Here is a 20,569-nt window from a genome sequence, read left to right as displayed (position 1 = left end):
GTGCTAAAGTAAACCAGCTAAAATATTGTTTCAGAAATACACCCCTCACATGTCTGCAACTATTTGATTATATTTTATTTATTTTTCTGGCTTATTCTATATGGAAATACATAAAGTACAATACAAAGTACAGTATACATTATCCCATTTGACCAATTTGTACAGTATAAAATCATGTCAGGCAGGATTAATTTAGGATATCTTATGATTTGTCTGCTCAATTTCATTTGCTTCAGTTAATTTCTTAACAAACATAATTTCTGCATTTCAGTCCAGCAACACAATCCAGAAAATGATTTGTAATGACACAAAAGCAGTATCCACTAAAAGCTTAGAAGCAATTCAGAGAATCAGGAGGGTTTTAACAACTGTAGCTCTGATCCCTTAGACACACTGAATCAAGAACAGTCATTCAACCATAGCTGATAAAAGCACATGAACAAGAGATTATTTTATAAACCTTTATTACCAACAATCTCTACAATACAGAGTTACTTTATTCACTAATACAACTTACAACTTTACAGCACACAACACAAGCCTTATGTTCACCATGTCCAGAAGCTCCACCCACTTCTCTACTGTTCTCGGATAGGATAATGTACCATCCGCAGTGGAAACACAGTGTAGTGTGGTCAGACTGATCAGTATTCCTTTTGAAGAAATGTATGATGTTAATAAAGATGAAAAGGAGGCAGTGAGTCTGAACATTTGAGAAATATGTGTCTACAAGATCATATCTCCTCCTGGATGTCCATACATTTTTTAGCAAGAGAAGCCCACACACTGCACACATTACAAAGTCAAGGCTGAAAAAGAAGGCAAGGGACTGAACTGCTACTATTGGAATGGACAGTCTGGAGTCCTGGGATGACCCTCCTAAAGAATGTACGATGTAGTATGTATGTAGTTTTGAAGAATGGGACAAAGTATTGATGCACTTAATTTTTTGAAATTAAGAAAAAAACGCTGTGAATGTTAACAACAATTACACAGTTTATATTGCTTAATTTAGTTTGGACTCTACTCATTGTAATGCTATTTATTTGTGTGTTTGATAACAGACGCCAGAGAAGAAGAGCGGTGAACAGCGAACAAGGAAAAGAAAAGGAGAGAATTACGACCAGGGTAAAATCTTTTTCAACGTAGCCTTCTAATGGATATTAGTTGACACTAGGAAAGCAGATGGACTACCGTATTTTTCGGACTATAAGGCGCACTTAAAAACTTTTAATTTTCACAAAAATTGACAGTGCGTCTTATAATACGGTGCGCCTTTTGTATGGATTTTACTCGTCAGGTTGTAAGGAGCAGTAAACACACACTCCGTGCAGCGTTATAGAGAGTTTCAGTGCTATACAGAGTCCAGAGCCGTGCAGCTCCGAGGCTGAGCAGCAATAGCATTAGCTAGATGCTAACCGCTAAGCTAGCTAGCTTATTCACTGAGATCAGTATTATCTAAATTTTACTCGTCAGGTTGTAAGGAGCAGTAAACACACACTCCGTGCAGCGTTATACAGAGTTTCAGTGCTATACAGAGTCCAGAGCCGTGCAGCTCCGAGGCTGGAGCAGCAAATAGCATTAGCTAGCTTATTCACTGTTCAGAGATCAGTATTATCTAAATTTTACCCGTCAGGTGTAAGGAGCAGTAAACACACACTCCGGTGCAGAGCCGTGCCGCTCCGAGGCTGGAGCAGCAATAGCTAGATGCTAACCGCTTAGCTAGCTAGCTTTTTCACTGTTCAGAGATCAGTATTTTCTAAATTTAGCACTTTTAATACTGCTGGAGCAGTATTATTAGAGTTAGATGCTAATCGCTAAGCGTTCACCGTTCAGAGGTGAGTTATCGGCCTGTAAGTCTGTGCTGCTTTGCCTGGCTAGCATTAGCTAGATGCTAAGCGCTAACTCTCTCAGAGGTGAGTTTTATCAGCCTGTAATCTGCTTGTTTACAGTGTTAAAACAAGCTACGGTGGACGAATCGCTAGCTAATATCTCACTGTCTTACCAGAACACGCAGGATTACTCAGTGTAACGCTGTCGTTTAAGTTTGGGTTAACTTTACTAGTTTAGGTGACTAGCTAGCGTGCTAGCGGATAGCTATGCTAACGCTGGTGCAGCAAGCCTTAGTGGACATCTGGAAATCTAAGCTTACTGTAAATAAACTGAAGCACGTTACTCACCCAAATAAACAGTTTTCAGGAGAGGAATCTGTGTAGATTAATATCCAGCACTCGTTTGACTTTGAAATAGCTAGATTTATATATACTGAGACGCTCCACCGGCAAGCGACCACCCCCGGTGGGGGAAGGGAAACATGGCGCCACCCCTGTTCACTTTGATATAGGCACCCTTTCTAGTGTCACTTAACGCGCCTTATAATGCGATGCGCCCTATGTATGGAAAAATAGCAGAAAATAGGCGTTCTTTGATAGTGCGTCTTATAATACGGTGCGCCTTATAGTCCGAAAAATACGGTATATGATAATTAACATATAATAAAAACTCAATACTATCTGATAATCTATTGTGACTGATGCTAAAAACAGTATATACACACACTGAGGACCTACACATTCTTGTATGGCAGCAGTGCAGTGCAAAAGCCCTGCAGATGTGGATCAGCTTTCTCAGGCCATGCTTTCTAGAGCTGCCGATCTCCTGAGATTTTGAGCACAGCAGTAGAGTTTACTTAAATTGCAATAATGGAACCACATCCAGTTAGAGACAGTTCTGCAGGTGGAAACTGCTTACAGGTGGGAGCTACTTGGGTCAGACTGGTAGGAGCCGGTAGAAACGATACAGTAACTTGAATTACCAAACACTGTGTAATTTGTAGTGAGCAGAAAATACACCACTGTAATTCTTGAGATGCAGACAAAAGCAGCAGAAAAAAAGGTTCCAAATCTGTCATCCAACATCCAACAGAAAGCTGAGGCTGCAATGGGCGCAAAACATCTTTAATCACGTTAACTACATCTACATTAAAGATGCATGAATAACAATACTGTATTGACCAATATTGACCGATACTATGCTCATTTACATATTTACTCATAATCGCAAATGAGGCTCTGATACTTACTACTTTTTGCACTACTTTAAACTAACAACTACTAACAACCCAAATCTCTCCAGTTTTGAATGTTTTGGAAAGAGATCTATTATTTTCTTCTGTCTCACAGTGAAAGCAGGGGCTCGAGGGCCTAAGATTAGTGATTACTTTGAGGTGAGTAGCTGGATGGAATGTTCTGTGTTTGTAAGAAGGAGCTTCTGGTTTCTGCTTGGTTTTTCTTTGTTTTTCTGTTTTTATTCTTTACCGCTCTTTCGGCTTCACTCTGCTGCTCTGTGTCAGTTTGCGGGGGGCAGCTGTCCTGGGACCAGTCCGGCGCGGGGAATTCCACCGCTCGTCCGCTCTTCTCCACAGCACTCGCTCTCAAACCCTGCAGCACTGGTGAGCCAGTGCACCCGTACATGCACACCCTATCTACTCGCTCTCAGTACAGTGCAGTATTCAGCCTCTGGTGAAAGAGTAAAGCTCTCTCTGAACAAAATACAGTGCCTTCCAAAAGTATTTGGCCCCCTTGAACTTTTTAACCTTTTGCCACATTTAAGGCTTTAAACATAAAAATATGAAGAATCGACAACAACCGTGAAGTGGAACAAAATTTATTGGATGTTTTAACCTTTTTTTAGAAATAAAAAACTGAAAATTGGGGCGTGCAATATTATTTAATCTCGAGAGATCTCGTGCCACGAGATCTCGTCACACCCCTACTCAAAAGTAATTGGACAAATGATTTCTAAAGCTATTTTATGGACTCAATGGGCTATTGCCTCATTAATCCAACATCAGTTAAGCGATAAGGTCTGGAGCTGATTCCAGGAGTGGCATTTGGTACATTCTCAGAAATTAAGAGCGCAATGGTGAGCTCGGGAACTCCAAAACAAAACCCTGCATGTCCAAAGGAGACAACAGTGGAGGGTAATCACAGAATTCAATCCGCATATCTCAACCTGATCAAGCAGCATTACTCGCTTAAGACAAAGTTAAAGGCAGAAAGACCAAACAGCAACAACTAAAGACCTGCAGTAATAGCCTGGCAAAGCATCATAAAGGAGGAAAACCAGTGTTTGGTGATGTCCATGGGTTCCAGACTTTAGGCAGACAAAGGATTCTCAATTAAGTATGAAAAATTTAATCAATGGTAAAGTTCATTTGTCCAATTACTTTTGGGCCCCTGAAATGACTAGGCCTTGTGGGAAAATGTCTGCTGTTCATAAACGTTTCAGAGGATATTGTTATTTATCCCTTGAATTAAACCTGAAAGTCTACAGTTTATTTAAATCTCAGTTCTTTCATTACTAATTCAGTGTGGCGGTACACAGAGCCCCAATCATGAAGATTGTGTCACTGTCAAAATATTTCTGGACCTAACTTTACATTAGCTCAAAGATGATTTATAACAGTTTGGATAGTCTTAACCCTAAGATGCTTAAAAATCGATTTCCAATATACTTTGTTTTTGTAATGGTCTGTTTTTTGCCTTCTTCTTAAACTCCGTGCCAGTCTGTTTGTTTGCTTTTACATATTTAGCCCACTGTTTTCTGCCTGCCGTGGTTGCAGGTTTTTGAGAACACAGTCCGTTGTGTAAAGTTTGATAAGAGCTAATTAAAAATTGAAATGAAATCTTAGAGCTACAGTTACAGTGGCCCTTTACAGAATATATTTAGTGCCTCCTACTAACATGAGCTTTATTTTCTTACCAGAGGCTGAATATATTCAGCGCCTTGAAAAATCAATTTCTTTACATTTTTCACATTACACCCACGAACTTAAATATATTGTATTGGGTTTGTATGTGATATACTAAAACAGAGTAGCAAGCAATTGTAAAATGGCAAGAAAATTATACAATTTAACATTTTTATAGTTTTTCTCAGTTGGTTTGGTACATTTCTCAGATCAGAATTAAAATTCTCAAAACAGTTCATTCAGTCTCCATATTTGTTTGTCACTTGTGCACATCATAATTGCATTTCTCATTGTGTTTCTGAAATTGCAAATTAGTGCTGTGCGATATGACGATATATATCGTGGGGACAATAGAAAAGTGTTTATCGTGCTACTTACCTTCTATCGTCCCTATCGTTTCTACAGTAATTTCATCAATTATTAAAGGAAATTAGAGTGGGGCGGTATTGAACTTTTTCATACCGTCATACATCGTCAGATTAGATAGCGGTATACGGTAATACCGCCATGTAATAATTTTGATTATAATTTTAATTATTTCACTAGAAGCGTCACGCTGCCGCTGCTCCTTCTGTTTTCTAGGTGTTGCGTCTCATAGCGCTGGTAAAGCTTTAGATCCTGTCTGTTAAGTTACTGCTTTGAGATTAGTACAACTTTCTTTATTTTTTTTTTATTATTATTTCTTTATTTGGTGGTGTCGCCCAGAAACAGTTTATTTACTTTTTGTTTTTTTCTATTCTATTTATTTTTGTATCTGTGTGTTCACTATTTCGTTTTGCTGTTTTAGAATTCCTTGGTTTAGCATTTTGAGCTTAGTCTAGTTGGTTATTTTCCTATTTCATATCTATTTTTCTGTTTTAAGCACAATTCCACATTGTGGAGATAATTGACGTGCATATCACGTATACTTCACACAGTATATTTAATCTTGATATAGTTTATGATACACAGTCATCCTGCATTAGTAAAATGTTTATTTCCTTGATTAATTACTGGAATTAACTGTATTTCTGTTCCTTTGGTCACAAAAAACAAACTAAAAGGCAGGAAATGTCCACGCAGCAGCACACGCTTTCCCCACACGGGAGGCTTCTCACGGCAGGGGTGCTGAAGGCTCGACTACGCCACCATGAGAAAATCTGGACACTGTTTTATCTAACTGTAACACTACATTAATAATCCGCAGGTTATAAATGTAGATAATAAATAGATAAATGGCGAATGACTTTATTATCGTAATATTACGACTTTATTCTCGAAGTGAACTGTTGAACTGTTATTTATTTTTTGTATGGCCCTAAAACGCCCAGACACTGTGTGATTTTTTTTATTTTTATTTATTTATTTTTTTAATCGGTGTGGAGAGCTCATCTGCATGTTTGAATGGTTTGTCCAGTAGAAAAACGCATGCGATTTATACGCTGACATTAATCCACCTGCAGAGCTTTAAACGCGCGGATGAGCTGTAACTTTTTCATCAGCACAAAAATCACAGTGTGATTTGTTACATTGAGCACAGTTCTACGCCACGTCACAGACCGTTTTTTTCAGCCGACCCAACAGCGCCAGGACAGCGGTCCAAATTCGGGCGTCAGGTCAGTCAGGCTTCTCGTTCAGGCAGATCTATATTCTTATTGTTATTAATTTTTCATTCTTTTAAATAGCAGGATACTTTTATTTCTCTGCCCGTTCCCGACCCGAGATTTCTCATTACTTTCCTCTGCCGGGTCCGGGCTCCAGGAAATACAGGTTCTTCTCAAAAAATTTGCATATTGTGATAAAGTTCATTTTTTTCAATAATGAAATCATAAAAATTAAACTTTCATATATTTTAGATTTATTGCACATCACCTGAAATATGTCAGGTCTTTTATTGTTTTAATACTGATGATTTTGGCATACAGCTCATGAAAACCCCAAATTCCTCACAAATCTCACAAAAAATTAGCATATCATGAAAAGGTTCTCTGAACGAGCTATTAACCGAATCATCTGAATCAACGAATTAACTCTAAACACCTGCAAAAGATTCCTGAGGCTTTTAAAAACTCCCAGCCTGGTTCATTACTCAAAACCGCAATCATGGGTAAGATGCCGACCTGACTGCTGTCCAGAAGGCCATCACTGACACCCTCAAGCAAGAGGGTAAGACACAGAAAGAAATTTCTGAACGAATAGGCTGTTCCCAGAGTGCTGTATCAAGGCACCTCAGTGGGAAGTCTGTGTGAAGGAAAAAGTGTGGCAGAAAACGCTGCAGAACGAGAAGAGGTGACCGGACCCTGAGGAAGATTGTGGAGAAGGGCCGATTCCAGACCTTGGGGGACCTGCGGAAGCAGTGGACTGAGTCTGGAGTAGAAACATCCAGAGCCACCGTGCACAGGCGTGTGCAGGACATGGGCTACAGGTGCCGCATTCCCCAGGTCAAGCCACTTTTGAACCAGAAACAGCGGCAGAGGGCCTGACCTGAGCTACAGAGAAGCAGCACTGGACTGTTGCTCAGTTTCTGCATGTCATTCATTCAGAGTCTGGAGGAAGACTGGGGAGAAGGAAATACCAAAATGCCTGAAGTCCAGTGTCAAGTACCCACAGTCAGAGATGGTCTGGGGTGCCATGTCAGCTGCTGGTGTTGGTCCACTGTGTTTTATCAAGAGCAGGGTCAATGCAGCTAGCTATCAGGAGATTTTGGAGCACTTCATGCTTCCATCTGCAAGTTGAGAGACGCAAGACCCAACACTCTGGATGAGCTTAAGAAGCATCCTGGGCCTCCAGAACACCTCAGCAGTGCCACAGGCTGATTGGCTCCATGCCATGCCGCATTGAAGCAGTCATTTCTGCAAAAGGATTACAGACCAAGTATTGAGTGCATAACTGAACATAATTATTTGAAAGTTGACTTTTTTTTTTTTGTATTAAAAACACTTTTCTTTTATTGGTGGGATGAAATATGCTAATTTTTTTAGATTTTTGTTTGGCACATGCTATTTGCACCCGGGTGTATGCAGCAGTGTGTGCTATTTGCACCCGGGTGTACATAGCAGTGTGTGCTATTTGCACCCGGGTGTACATAGCAGTGTAACCCTAGCTAAATTAATCAGAATAAGCAACAAAATACAAAACTTTTTACTTAATAACTAAGATAAGGTTAGATACAAGTTACCTAACTGCCTCAAACTTTAATTCAATCAAATAACTTAAACTGAGATCCACCAAAACACTAGCTTAGTTTATTCGTTTTCAGTCAACAGTGTTCGATAGATAATAATTCTCACACTCTGTCTTAAATATTTATCTTAAAATGTAGAGTTAAATTGAGTGATGGGCCTTTTATACATAAATAATAACCAAATTCTGCTTACCATTTCCTATGGTCTCCGTTTCCCCATCTGTGAATTTGCGCCTTTTCGCTCCCTCGCATTGAGTTCTCTTTCTTTTTTTTTTTAATTAAGGGGTGAAAATAGCCTTGCTGTGTGGCACGTGCTATTTGCACCCGGGTGCAAATAGACACTCCGTTTTTGTTTTTTCTTTACTTGTTTGCCAAAATCATCAATATTAAAACGATAAAAGGCTTGAACTACTTCAGCTGTGTGTAATGAATCTAAAATATATGGAAGTCAAATGTTTATCAGTACATAATAACTAACTTTAACTAAAAATAATTAACTTTATCACAATATGCTAATTTTTTGAGAAGGACCTGTAGTCTGTGAGGTAGTCATCTGTTTTTTAATACTATTTTTATTTTATATAAAGCTATGGCCTGATAATCATCATATAGCTAAGTAACCAAGTATTATTGTTAACGAAAACGAACGAAATAACAAAAACTGAAAGTGAAAGTTCTCCTTAACTGAAACTAATAAAAACGGTAATTAAAAGAAAAAACTAAAACAAACTGAAGTTACAGATTGAATACCCTCATTTTCATGTTTGTTAATTATAAATATAAATAAATATAATAAGTAAGCAATGATATTATTTTGTCATATGTTTGGAAGAATAACTGAAAAATACTCAAATGTGGTTCATTGTGATATATATCCTTATCGTGATATAAAAAATCCATATCGTCATATATGATTTTTCCCATATCGCCCAGCACTATTGCAAATGCATTTGTCATTCATGCAAATGGTCTTGTAAAATTCTTAGCTGTTTTTTGCATTATCCATTGCTTATGTCATGCACATCACAATATGTTGTACTGATTATCTGTTGAATTGTCTTACCCTCCAAAACAATTAGGCTTTCGCTTATTGCCTAGGCCATTACATGTTGTCATAATCTCTTATGCATAATTTATACATTACTATTAAACTTTTTTGGTAATTTATCCTAAATTAATGAAATTGTCCTCAGGTGAATCTTGGCTTTTAGTTAATTAGGGGAATTTGTGAATTTGCCAGGAGATTTTTTCCACACTGCATTGCAAAGAAAGATATTCAGTGTGACGTGAATGAAAACATGCGGCCCAACAGAGAGGAGAGTCAGAATGTATAAAAAAGAAAACACTGTAATTCCTTAAGTTGTTGTCTCAGGTAGTTTTGAATGTTTAGAGTAAATTTATAATTTTGTAGATTTTCCCTTGTGTTTTGTATAGAGTGCTGCCAAACAGACGTCAGTCTCCCAAATACAGTCATGATTAACAATGTTTCGTGTTAGTTTGTATTTTATGTGTAACGTACAGTTTTAATTTATTTGATTCAACTCAAAAGTTTGTTTCCATCAGAATATACTTACACTATACACTGTTGCATTGACAACAAGTATTTTGACTGCCTTGTTCATAGGCACAGACTAGACGTTCTGATGGCACTGACGAGTTGATTGAAATAAATATTTGTTATGAAGCAAAAACAACCAATTCTGAGTGAGCTGTGTGCTTTTGCAGGTATTTTATTGAGTTTTGCTGTTTGCACTGTTTTGAGAAATGCACTTGTTGTGATGCGAATGTAAATCAGGATGTGAGAAATGAACCAAATCGACTGAGAAAAACTGTAATTAAAAAAAAACAAACAAAAAAATGTGCATCATACATTTGTATTGACCTTCCTGTACTTCGATATCCCTAAATAAAATCCAGTGTAACCAAGTCTTCAGAAATCACCACATATAGTCCACCTGTGTGTAATTTAATCTTAGTATACCTGCAGCTGTTCTGTGAAGGCGTCACAGGTTTGTTAGAGGAAAACAATATTTTTGTATATTATTATGATTATTTTTTTAGGTTCAGCAGTGCAGTCCTCCCTCCATTATCCCTGCCAACGCTGATTTTACTATGAGCTCAGCAAACTCCTCACACAGAGCTGCACAGGTGAGCTGTAGAAATGCACAGCTACAGTTAAGGCGGAGGCTGCTAAATGTTAAGCCACTAAATGTTTGTGTCCTCTGTCTTTTACTGTTTTCCGCCATTACTCCTCCACTTTCTGTGTGGATGCAGACTGATCTGACCGTGGATAAGCTCCTGGCACTGGAAAACAACAAGAACTCAGACGTGGAGAAGAAGGAGGGCCGAATAGATGACCTGTTACGGGTAAGCTAGATCCTGATTAAGCCTGAGCCAACATTTAAAAATTAAATTTCAGTGTCAAGAACACAAGCCCAATACAGGTCTAAGAAAACATTGATATCGTATTGTATCGCAATATTGTGTTTTACAATACTGTATAGGTTTTTAAAAACAGTGTTGATTTAGTTTTTTTTTATTTAGATTTTTAATTGATCACTCTTTTGACAGCTGAAATCTAATAGTCCACCATTAGATGTCAGAATGTTTGTGGATACTCCTTCTAATGAATGGAGCTGTGGAGCAGTGGAACTGTGTTCTCTTTAATGATGGATCTCCAGTACGTTAAGGATGATCAGGGGCGTAGCAGCAAAGTCTGGGCCCTCTACACTCTCTATGTCAGTGGGGCCCTATCGATTCCAGTACGTGCACAGTAACATGAGCAAAAAAAAAAGGGGGGTCTTTCATTCACCACCTGTATTGATGCATTTGGCCTACTTGTGCTCAAATACCTAAAACATTAGTGTACATCTGGTTTATGTACTAACGTTTTGATTCATGACACATGCAAATTTTGATTTAAAAAAACATTTACTCTTAAACACGAGAAAGGTACAACTCAAATCAAATAAGCTACATTACTTTTGTAATGAAAAGGTACAGTAGAAATCAACATAAAAAAAATTTGTTTCAACGTGAAAAAAATAAGTTGTGATTGATTTCTGCTTTTTTACATCAAAGGCCTAGGACATCTTAACCTGCGATAGTAAAACATGTGCACTGTCAAATTGTTCTTCAACTTGCAGAAAAAAGAAATAAATCTGTAAAGATGTAATTTACATCCCAGTAAATGCCCACTGACAGGTCTTTTTGTTTGCAAAGTCTTCTGACAACAACTCCTCTGCATTTCCCTCCTTTTCTCTCTCCCCAGCCTCCTCACTAACTTATTCTCAAACACATCTACAAGCATATGTTCTCACCACCTACATCTCTCTTTCTCTCTTTCCCTGGCAAAAATGTACGGCAAAAATCATAATCCTCATTTTCATGTTTGTTAATTTATTTATAAGTAAATATAATAAGTAAGTAAGCAATGATATTATTTTGCCGTATTTTTCGAAGAATTACTGAAAACATACTCAAATGTGGTATATCATGATATATATCCTTATCGTGATATAAAAAAAATCCATTTCGTCATGTATGATTTTTCCCATATCGCCCAGCACTATTGCAGACAGTAGCTTTTAAGCACAGCACTGCAAGGCTAATTCTTTTTACCAGACAAAAATCATGAATTGCTTTTTTGCTTAATATATTACTAGTGTGCACTAGAGAGCTACAGTGATATTGGTAGGCTATTTACATGTTAATATATGCAGCAGAAATATTACTAGGTGGATTATTTAACGTTATTAAGTCTCAACACTTTCAGCTCTGCTGTGTTATTAAACAATTGGCTATAGCACACGCACTGCACCAAATGCTAACTTACTTTAACACCTTAACCACTCACATTTAAGCAGCAATTCTACCAGTCAGCAGCTCGCTCTCTCTCTCTTTCTCACGTGAGCATACAAACACCAGCAGCAGCTGTCTGGAGTGGACTACGTTCATTTTAATTGGTTTTGCATAACAAGCAAGTTCGCCTTCCCTCATTCTGTCTTTTTTCTTCTTTTTGATAATCTGATTTATGCTTTTTTGTCTTTTTGGCCAGTCTTTCAGTCTGGGCTGACTGACGTAACACTTGCAGCCAGTCGCTGCAGGGCAGACTAAACCACTAAACCCCCAGAATGTCCAATTTGTTGAGAGGACTGTGACTAAAGTTCATTTCCTCAGTTGATGTTATCAATATATTTTAAATGTTAATTAATAAATAATATATATATTTTTTATTATTATTGGAGGGTCCAGTTCATTCAAATTAAAAACGTCAGGATTTTCATGGGCCCCTTTTCCTACTCGGGCCCTGGGTAGCCAGGTCCACTTTTCCCCCCACTACCACGCCCATGGGATGAGCTAGAGATTTTGATTATACGTGCCATCAAATATGGGTATAGTTTTGACTGAAACTAGGACTGGGCGATATAGATCTAAAACTATATCTCTATATCTGTATATACGATTTATATCTCTATTTTTTCCATCCCATAACGTAATTTTAAAAAGATACATTTGAGACAAAGCTACATGTTCCAGATTTTATATTGGTACTTTTATAATTCAGTGCCGTATCCTGTATATTAGAGTAGACTAAACAACTGAAAGTCATTTCAAATTATATTAATTATAAACTAAAATATATATATAAAACTAAATTTTATATATATTAAATGGAAAAAATCTGATTTTTTTTTTTTTTTGGACAATATCGCCCAGCTGTAACATAGGAAGGATATAACATAGGAGGGAAGGATGAAGGGAGGGAGAGAGGGAGAGAGGGGCGGGGCTAAGCTCAGGGGAGCGTCGGTGGTGAAAATTAAAACTCAGAGAAAATCTGTAAATTCGAATTAATTAATAAAATCGATTAATCGCCCAGCTCTAATATATATATATATATATATATATTAAACAGTTCCTCAAATTCAATCTTTTTTTCCAAGTAGCCTAAAAACAAGGGATATATAAAAAAAATACATTGTGCTTTTGGAAAAAGACCATCTAAAGTGCTTAAGAAAAGGTAAATAAAAAGTGGCAGACTGGGGTTCAATTCCTGGTCTGGGTGACTGTGCTGGACTACACCAATAAGAGTACATGGGCAAGACTCCTAACACTACGTTCACCCACCCCTGTAATAGAAATAACCTTGTAATTCACTTTGGATAAGAGTGTCAGCTAAAATTCCATAAATGTAATTTCTTCCAAACTGAATTTGAATGGATATCTTTTTAGCACTTTATATATTTTGGCTTTATCAGTAATATAGTATTGGTGTTCTGTAAATAAAGTTTCATTCTCGTTGTGCTTTGTTGTTCTAAAAGGAATCATGCCAGCATTTGACCCAGACATGCTTCTTGTCATGCAATACATATGTATTGGGTATAAGGTGCTGAAAATGCATTCATCTTTGTCTTTAGGGAAACTGTGACTTGAGGAGGCAGATCGATGAGCAGCAGAAAATTCTGGAACGGTTTAAAGAGCGACTCAACAAGTGCGTCACCATGAGCAAGAAGCTTCTTATAGAAAAGGTGAGTAAACATAACTATGCTTTGAAAAAAATAAATGCATGTCTATTGAGATTTGTATCCAAAGAACATGGACCCAGTCAGGAGTTGGTAACAGACTTTTAACTGGATCAGGTCAGCTTTAGCAGAGAAAATACCAAGACATCCAAAACTAAGCTTTTTCAGTGATGTGTGTGTTTCTGTGTGTGTGTGTGTGTGTGTGTGTGTGTGTGTATTTACTGTATGGCCAAAACACTGTAATACTTCACACACTGTAATACTTCATTGGACTGCCTTTAGCTTAGATTGCGGAACACATTCACTGTGGCATTGTTTCTATAAGCTTCTGCAGTGTTACAAGATTTATTTCAATCCAGTGTTGCATTAATTTTTCACCAAGATCTTGCAGCGTTAATGATGGTAGATTCTGAGCGCTGCACAAACTCTTCTCCAGCACATCCCAAAGACTCTCAATGAGGTTAAGGTCTGGACTCTGTGGGGAACAATCCATGTGTGAAAATGATGATCTCATGCTCCCCGTATCACTCTTTTACAGTGATCAGCCCCATGAATCCTGATATTTTGTCATCTTGGAATTGTCACCTGACCAACTGCAGCAACCCCACATCATTTACTTACAAAATTTCTTGTTGTCTGGAATATGGAAAAACTCATCTTTGTAGGTTCCCCAGCCCAGCAGGGGGTGCTATTTCCTAATTAAGCAATGTTTTTGCACCTGTTCTCTCTCTCTTTCTGTGTGTGTGTGTGTGTGTCAGTCTAAGCAGGAGAAAATGTCTTGTCGGGATAAGAGCATGCAGGACCGGCTCAGATTGGGTCAGTTCACCACTGTCAGACATGGTGCGTCTTTCACTGAACAGTGGAAGGATGGATACGCCTTTCAGAACCTCATTAAGTAAACCTCCCCTTTCTTCTTGCCTGTATAATTTAGGGCTGCATCATAAAAAATTAAAGAAGTTAAAATTAGTTAAAATAACCAGTGTTATAACCAGTGCAACATACTAGATATAATCATACTCCTTTTGTTGCTGGAACAGAACCAGTCTACTCAAAGCGTTTTGAACTGGTCAGGGAAGGAGTTTTGCAATGCTAGCAATGTTACTATCAGCAGAATATCACAAGCCTCATTATCTAGTGCTGCTAACTTTGTGTAATAGAGGGGGCTCTGCTTGGGAATTAGCAACTACCAAATCTAAGTAATATTAATTTTAATGGTTGCAGTCAGATGTTTTCAGTCCTCAGTGTTTGTCCAGCACATAGGTGTATGTTGTATGTTGTTAAGTAAGAACTTATTTCTTTATCTATAACCTGACAGGCAGCAGGAGCGAATAAACGCAGATCGTGAGGAAATTGAGCGGCAGAGGAAGCTTCTAGGGAAGAGAAAACCACCCTCCGTGGCCCAAATCCCACCTCCTAGCCTTGAGCCAAATAAGCGAAAAATCAAGAGCAACGGAGCAGAGAATGAAGCGTATGTTAGATATCGCTCCCTCCTCCTCTCCCCATCTCTCTTTCTGTTTCTTTTTTACAGTTTCTTTGTAAATGGTTTTTACCAGTGTGTTTAAAAAGGAATGTGTTGTTCACAGGCTGTCTCTTGCGGAGTATCATGAGCAAGAAGAGATTTTCAAGCTGAGGCTTGGTTACTTAAAAAAGGTATTCTATGTTTCTTCTGGCATTTCTATGGTTTTGGCAATAGTGGGGCAAAAATATAATTTACATTAAATGGGGTTAATCCAGAGGTTTGTTTTAATGAATGCAGGAATCTGCACAACCCTTTTCATCTACCTACACAATATCTGTGTGTGTGTAGGTAACCCCAATACAGCTATATCTCAGATAAATAAAATATATCTGTGTGAAAATTAAACATGTGAAACGTGAAATTATGAATGAAAATTAGTATGTATATATATATATATATATATAAAGGCAATTATGAGCATTATTGCCTTAGTTCCAGTTTAAAATTAATCATCTCTTTAGACACCAAACATGTTTTGATATCTGTAAACTAGTTTACACCAGGCTGTTTCTTTTAAGATTATCTTTATTCCAATTAGTATCACGTGTTTAATGAATAATTTGTTGTGTGTTGATCTGTTTCACAGGAAGAGGCAGAGATCCAAGCGGAGCTGGAGCGGTTGGAGCGTGTAAGGAACCTCCACATACGTGAGCTGAAGAGAGTACACAACGAAGACAGCTCCCAGTACGAGATAAGCCAAACATGTATGTGTGTTTATTCAAGTTTTGGTTGAATTTAATGCTAATTGTAACTTCTTCCCTGCAGGTTTAAAGATCACCCAACGCTGAATGATCGATACCTGCTGCTACACTTGCTGGGCAGAGGAGGTTTCAGTGAAGTCTACAAAGTGAGATTTACATATAAAAGCCTTTTAACAAGCTTTAGGATATTCTTTATTTGTATTGTATTGTTTGTATTTTGTGTTTATATCTTTACACATTTACTATATATGAGGTATCCAAATATTTGCCATAGAATAGACAAAATTAAACCTCAAGTGTAGATGCTAATGGCTGCAAACAATGATTATTTCATTAATTATTTTAGTAAAATGTTTTTTTTTTAGATTAGTCAACAGGTATATTATTATTTTTTGTCCTTTATCTCTGCTTCCTGTTAATAAGGGTCATTTTCCACACTGAAACTGTTTATCTACAATTGGCTCTAAATTTGTGTTAGTGAGCACTTCTTTGCTGGGATAAACCATCCACCAGTCACAGGTGTGTCATATATATATATATATATATATATATATATATATATATATATATGATCAGAGAAAAGAATCTGCAAGTGCTTTTGAGTAAAAAAAAAAATATGTGAATGTTTAAAACTTGAATCTATATGTTACTTATTTTTTTTATATTTAATGCAGTGTTCTCAGTCCCACGGTGGTTGTACTTTATTTGTTTTAGTTATTTAGGATATTAATTGCAAGCCCAATGTTTATTCCTAATAATAGAAAGTTAGTTTACAGTAAAATGGTGTAATAGTGTTATGCTAGTATATTATTAGTGTGGAACATTGTCTTAAAGCACCTTTGGGAGCCCAGAAGCAGAAAAAAGCATTTTCTATAGTGGTGCTTTAAAATGACAATATTATCGTTTATCACAATTATTTCTGGGAAAATATATCGTCCTGAAAATGTTGTTATCTTGACAGGCCTACGTGGAATTTTAGCGCACAACAAAGCACAAGTTAACAAAGTTATGCACTTTCTCAACATTTAGCAGGGTGATCTGTTCAGCTGAACCGAGCGCCTGTAAGCAGAAAGAGCTCGTTGTGTTTGACGTGCAGTGTGAGCCCCTATGTCGCAGCATGTCAGTGAGATTACAGTATGAGTGTATGAATCGCAGGCATTGTTCGTACATAACTAACGATTCAGATGTGCAGCATGAACTCTCCACAACACACCCAATTAAAACAATTGCACAGTGCCTGGCATTAACTATTTCATCTAAGCCTTTCAGTCAGCTCGGGCTTTAAACACACGATTCACACTGATGTCCAGTAGCTGCAAATACCTTGTTATCCTGAGGGGCCCTGGAATAATATACACACACACACACACACACTATATATATATATATATATGTGTGTGTGTGTGACAGCCAACATACACATGTAGATCTTACAGACCCTGGTATCATTTTAAATCTAATAAAATTAAATAACAATTTGCTTTAATCAGTGAATGTTACAGTAGCGAGGCCAATGTCAGCCCGTTGTAGGTGCGTTGCTGGCGTTGCGTGGTCCTTTTCCAGCATACAATAAATACATTAGAATATATCAGTTTGAAATATTGTCCATATCAGCTTAATCTGCAAATTAATGGCCGATACGATATAATTCCAATATCGTGCATCTTTGGTGTCTTTGCTAGTTAGACATTTTAATGACACGTTGCCAGCTTTGTCAGTAGTAATTATATTGTTTATATTGTAATTATATTTATATTGTAATTATTTTGTTTGTTTTTTAAATTGCAGGCGTTTGATCTAACTGAGCAGCGATATGTGGCTGTTAAAATCCACCAGCTTAACAAGAACTGGAGAGAAGAGAAAAAGGCAAACTATCACAAGTAAGCTGCTGTTAGTGTGTTAAACGCTGTTTTAGTGGATAATTGTAATATTTACGATGCTGTCTAATGAAAAATGTTTCTCTTAAACAGCAACTTTACAGGAGAGAGAGAAAACCTTCTTAACTTGTAATGGAAGTCTATGTAATTTCAAGTAATTTGTGAGAATTTCTATTGGTTCAAGAAATTTTGACAAAGTGTAAGGGACAGTTAGTATGATTTTAAATTATGTAGTAAACTAAAAATCTACACAAATGAAGATACGTGCTTTTCAATAGAGAGTGACGAGGGTCCAATAAAAAGCACAGTATTCTCTCTGTCTTTAATAGAGAAAGTGAAGAGAGTGCTCGTTTTTATTGCCTCATGTTGTTGTTCAGGCACGCATGCAGAGAATACAGGATTCACAAAGAGCTGGACCATCCAAGAATAGTCAAACTCTACGACTACTTCTCACTAGACACAGACTCGTAAGTGTTCTTCGTTATTTGCTGGCTAATTAGGGATGGGTGATTTATTGTTTCTATTATTACTGATATTTCTGAAGATATTAATGCATCCTTTATGTAGTACCCGTCGGAAAAAACATAAAGGAGCTAACCAGCAATAGTTAATCCTTCTTTTAATTCACGGACATTAGGACACTGTTGCTATGCATATAAAGAATGCTTAATGCAGTAGACATAAATGTAATTGATTAAGTGAGTGGTTCTTTTTAAGGTTAGCTGCTGGGTGGGGCTGATTTCCCAGCAGATCTCTTCAGATTTTTACAAAATGTTCTTGTATTGGCCTAGGTTCTGCACAGTTCTAGAGTACTGTCAGGGGAACGATTTGGATTTCTACTTGAAGCAGCACAAGCTGATGTCTGAGAAAGAGGCGCGCTCCATCGTCATGCAGATTGTGAATGCTCTGAAATATCTGAATGAAATCCGCCCACCAATCATACATTACGACCTTAAACCAGGTGAGATCAGGTGTGCAGCACAAAGCCTTAAATACAATCACCCAGGACGCATGCTAACGCCAGGAGTGAACAGGGTTTTACATATTGCTTTATAGTGTATTTGTATATGTTATGGTAACTTTAGCTTAAATCCTGTAAGGGATGATAAAGTTGGCATGTTTCATTTGTCAGGATGCTCACAGAACAGTAAATCAGATCAGAACTGTGTGATTTAAATATTTATAAAGGGCAGTATTTATAGCTATTTATATATTACACATGGTCTATTTTGGTACCTTAGTTCACTTTATAGAGAGCTCTCTTTCTCTGTTTTAGGTAATATATTGCTGGTGAATGGCACAGCATGTGGGGAAATTAAGATCACTGATTTTGGCCTATCAAAGATAATGGATGATGATAGTTATAACGCTGCGGACGGCATGGAGCTCACATCACAAGGAGCAGGAACCTACTGGTAACAATCACCACAGTAGTCTCCGGCTTTAGATTTGAATATATTTAAAATAAAGATAATTTGCTTTATATATAGTAAACAGTTGTGTAGGGATGAGTGTTCAGAAAGTATGTTATATATAGTGATTCTCTCTCTGAATTTGCTGTTTTATTTCAGAGCCTGATCTCTTCTTGTTTTATTTCTGCAGGTATCTGCCTCCAGAGTGTTTTGTGGTGGGGAAAGAGCCTCCTAAAATCTCAAATAAAGTGGATGTGTGGTCAGTAGGTGTCATCTTCTATCAGAGTGTTTATGGCAAGAAGGTATCCAACACACCCATATGTTTCTTTTTGATTATTTGTTTGTTTATTTTTGGGGTCTTTTGTTAAGAAAATATGAATAAATCTCTCTTGCTCATTTTAGCCATTTGGACATAATCAGTCCCAGCAGGACATCATACAGGAGAACACCATTCTTAAAGCCACAGAGGTTCAGTTCCCTGCCAAGCCTGTAGTGACTCCAGAAGCAAAGGTAGAGACTGGTAGATGACTGTCCTCACACCAACATAATACATGCGCACTCAATAATGAAAGCCTGTGTGAATTTGTATAAACTATGTAGATTTGAGGAGAGGGGCTTAAGATGAATACTCACACAACCCCCAGACAAATAAAATAAATCATTATGGGTCAGTAAAAAAATACAAGATCAGCAGGTAGCAGCAGCTTTTGTTTTATCTGAAAATAAAATGTAAGTCTGTCTAAGTTTAGGTGGGGACGGGTCTGCATTCAAACTACACTGCCAATTGCAATCACTTTGGATCAATCAGTTGACATTATTATGGAGCCAAAATAACACACATGATAGTTAGTGTTTTAGTGGCTTTACACCGATATGCCACAAGTGCAGCTTAACAGAATTAGTTCCACCAGTTGCCCTCTGTTTGCAGACAATTTTAGCCAAACTAGACAGTGTTCAACCTTACTCACAAGATAACACCTCACATCCAATACAAGCTGTTCCCTACCTTATTACTAGTGCTTATACTCTGGTTCTGGAACTCATTGTCTTTGTGGTTTCTAGGCGTTTATCCGTCGCTGTCTGGCCTACAGGAAGGAGGATCGTATTGATGTGCACCAACTGGCAAGCGACCCCTTCCTCTTGCCTCACATCCGCAAATCTGTGCCCCCCCCACCGACCTTCCCGCCCTCCGTTCCATCCACCTCCAGCTCCTCCTACAACAGCAGTGCCTCCAACTGACCCCCACACTGTGCAGCAGAGGTTTCTAAAATGAAATGTCAATGATGTGACTGTCAGGAAAAAGGGATGGGAAAAGGAGGAAGACTTTAATAACACTGCAGAAAAACATTAGAACCTGTGGAATATGTGTGATATGTGCTTGGGAACTACAGAAGAATGGGTTACATTGACTCAGAAGTGAGAAAGAGGATTAGAAGAGGTTGGAGATTGATGTTTTTGGTCTGAACTCTGAGGCCATGTTTAAAGAAAAAACTGAAGGAATCTCATTTAACGACCAAAGTTGAACATTCATTGTGGTGAAGTTCAGGTGCCAGTGCATTTTGTTATTTTATGAACTGTTTTATTGGTTTGTTTTTACAAAACCTTTTTTAAATTACATTCTC

At 37.6% G+C, this 20,569-nt stretch overlaps 1 protein-coding gene across 3 annotated transcripts in view; it reads left to right on the top strand.

The window, feature by feature from the left end:
- LOC103024180 (serine/threonine-protein kinase tousled-like 2) overlaps positions 1 to 20,428 on the top strand; it is a 23,410-nt gene extending 2,982 nt beyond the window's left edge. The window contains exons 4-21 of one of the 3 annotated variants that reach the window (XM_022669399.2): positions 1,065 to 1,128; positions 3,183 to 3,226; positions 3,353 to 3,451; positions 9,978 to 10,064; positions 10,191 to 10,283; positions 13,334 to 13,444; positions 14,197 to 14,333; positions 14,754 to 14,906; positions 15,022 to 15,088; positions 15,544 to 15,641; positions 15,723 to 15,804; positions 17,447 to 17,538; positions 17,913 to 18,002; positions 18,327 to 18,496; positions 18,812 to 18,950; positions 19,138 to 19,249; positions 19,350 to 19,457; positions 20,010 to 20,428. In XM_022669399.2, coding sequence (XP_022525120.2) covers positions 1,065 to 1,128; positions 3,183 to 3,226; positions 3,353 to 3,451; positions 9,978 to 10,064; positions 10,191 to 10,283; positions 13,334 to 13,444; positions 14,197 to 14,333; positions 14,754 to 14,906; positions 15,022 to 15,088; positions 15,544 to 15,641; positions 15,723 to 15,804; positions 17,447 to 17,538; positions 17,913 to 18,002; positions 18,327 to 18,496; positions 18,812 to 18,950; positions 19,138 to 19,249; positions 19,350 to 19,457; positions 20,010 to 20,186 — 1,923 coding nt within the window. In that variant the 3' untranslated portion in view covers positions 20,187 to 20,428. The remainder of the gene's footprint in view (positions 1 to 1,064; positions 1,129 to 3,182; positions 3,227 to 3,352; positions 3,452 to 9,977; positions 10,065 to 10,190; positions 10,284 to 13,333; positions 13,445 to 14,196; positions 14,334 to 14,753; positions 14,907 to 15,021; positions 15,089 to 15,543; positions 15,642 to 15,722; positions 15,805 to 17,446; positions 17,539 to 17,912; positions 18,003 to 18,326; positions 18,497 to 18,811; positions 18,951 to 19,137; positions 19,250 to 19,349; positions 19,458 to 20,009) is intronic. The other 2 variants (XM_049464619.1, XM_049464620.1) reach the window with 2 other exon arrangements.
- The last annotated feature ends 141 nt before the right edge of the window (positions 20,429 to 20,569 follow it).

This window comes from Astyanax mexicanus, chromosome 15, assembly GCF_023375975.1.
Source record: "Astyanax mexicanus isolate ESR-SI-001 chromosome 15, AstMex3_surface, whole genome shotgun sequence".
NCBI lineage: Eukaryota > Metazoa > Chordata > Actinopteri > Characiformes > Acestrorhamphidae > Astyanax > Astyanax mexicanus.
This window is presented reverse-complemented; position numbering and strand designations above follow the sequence as displayed.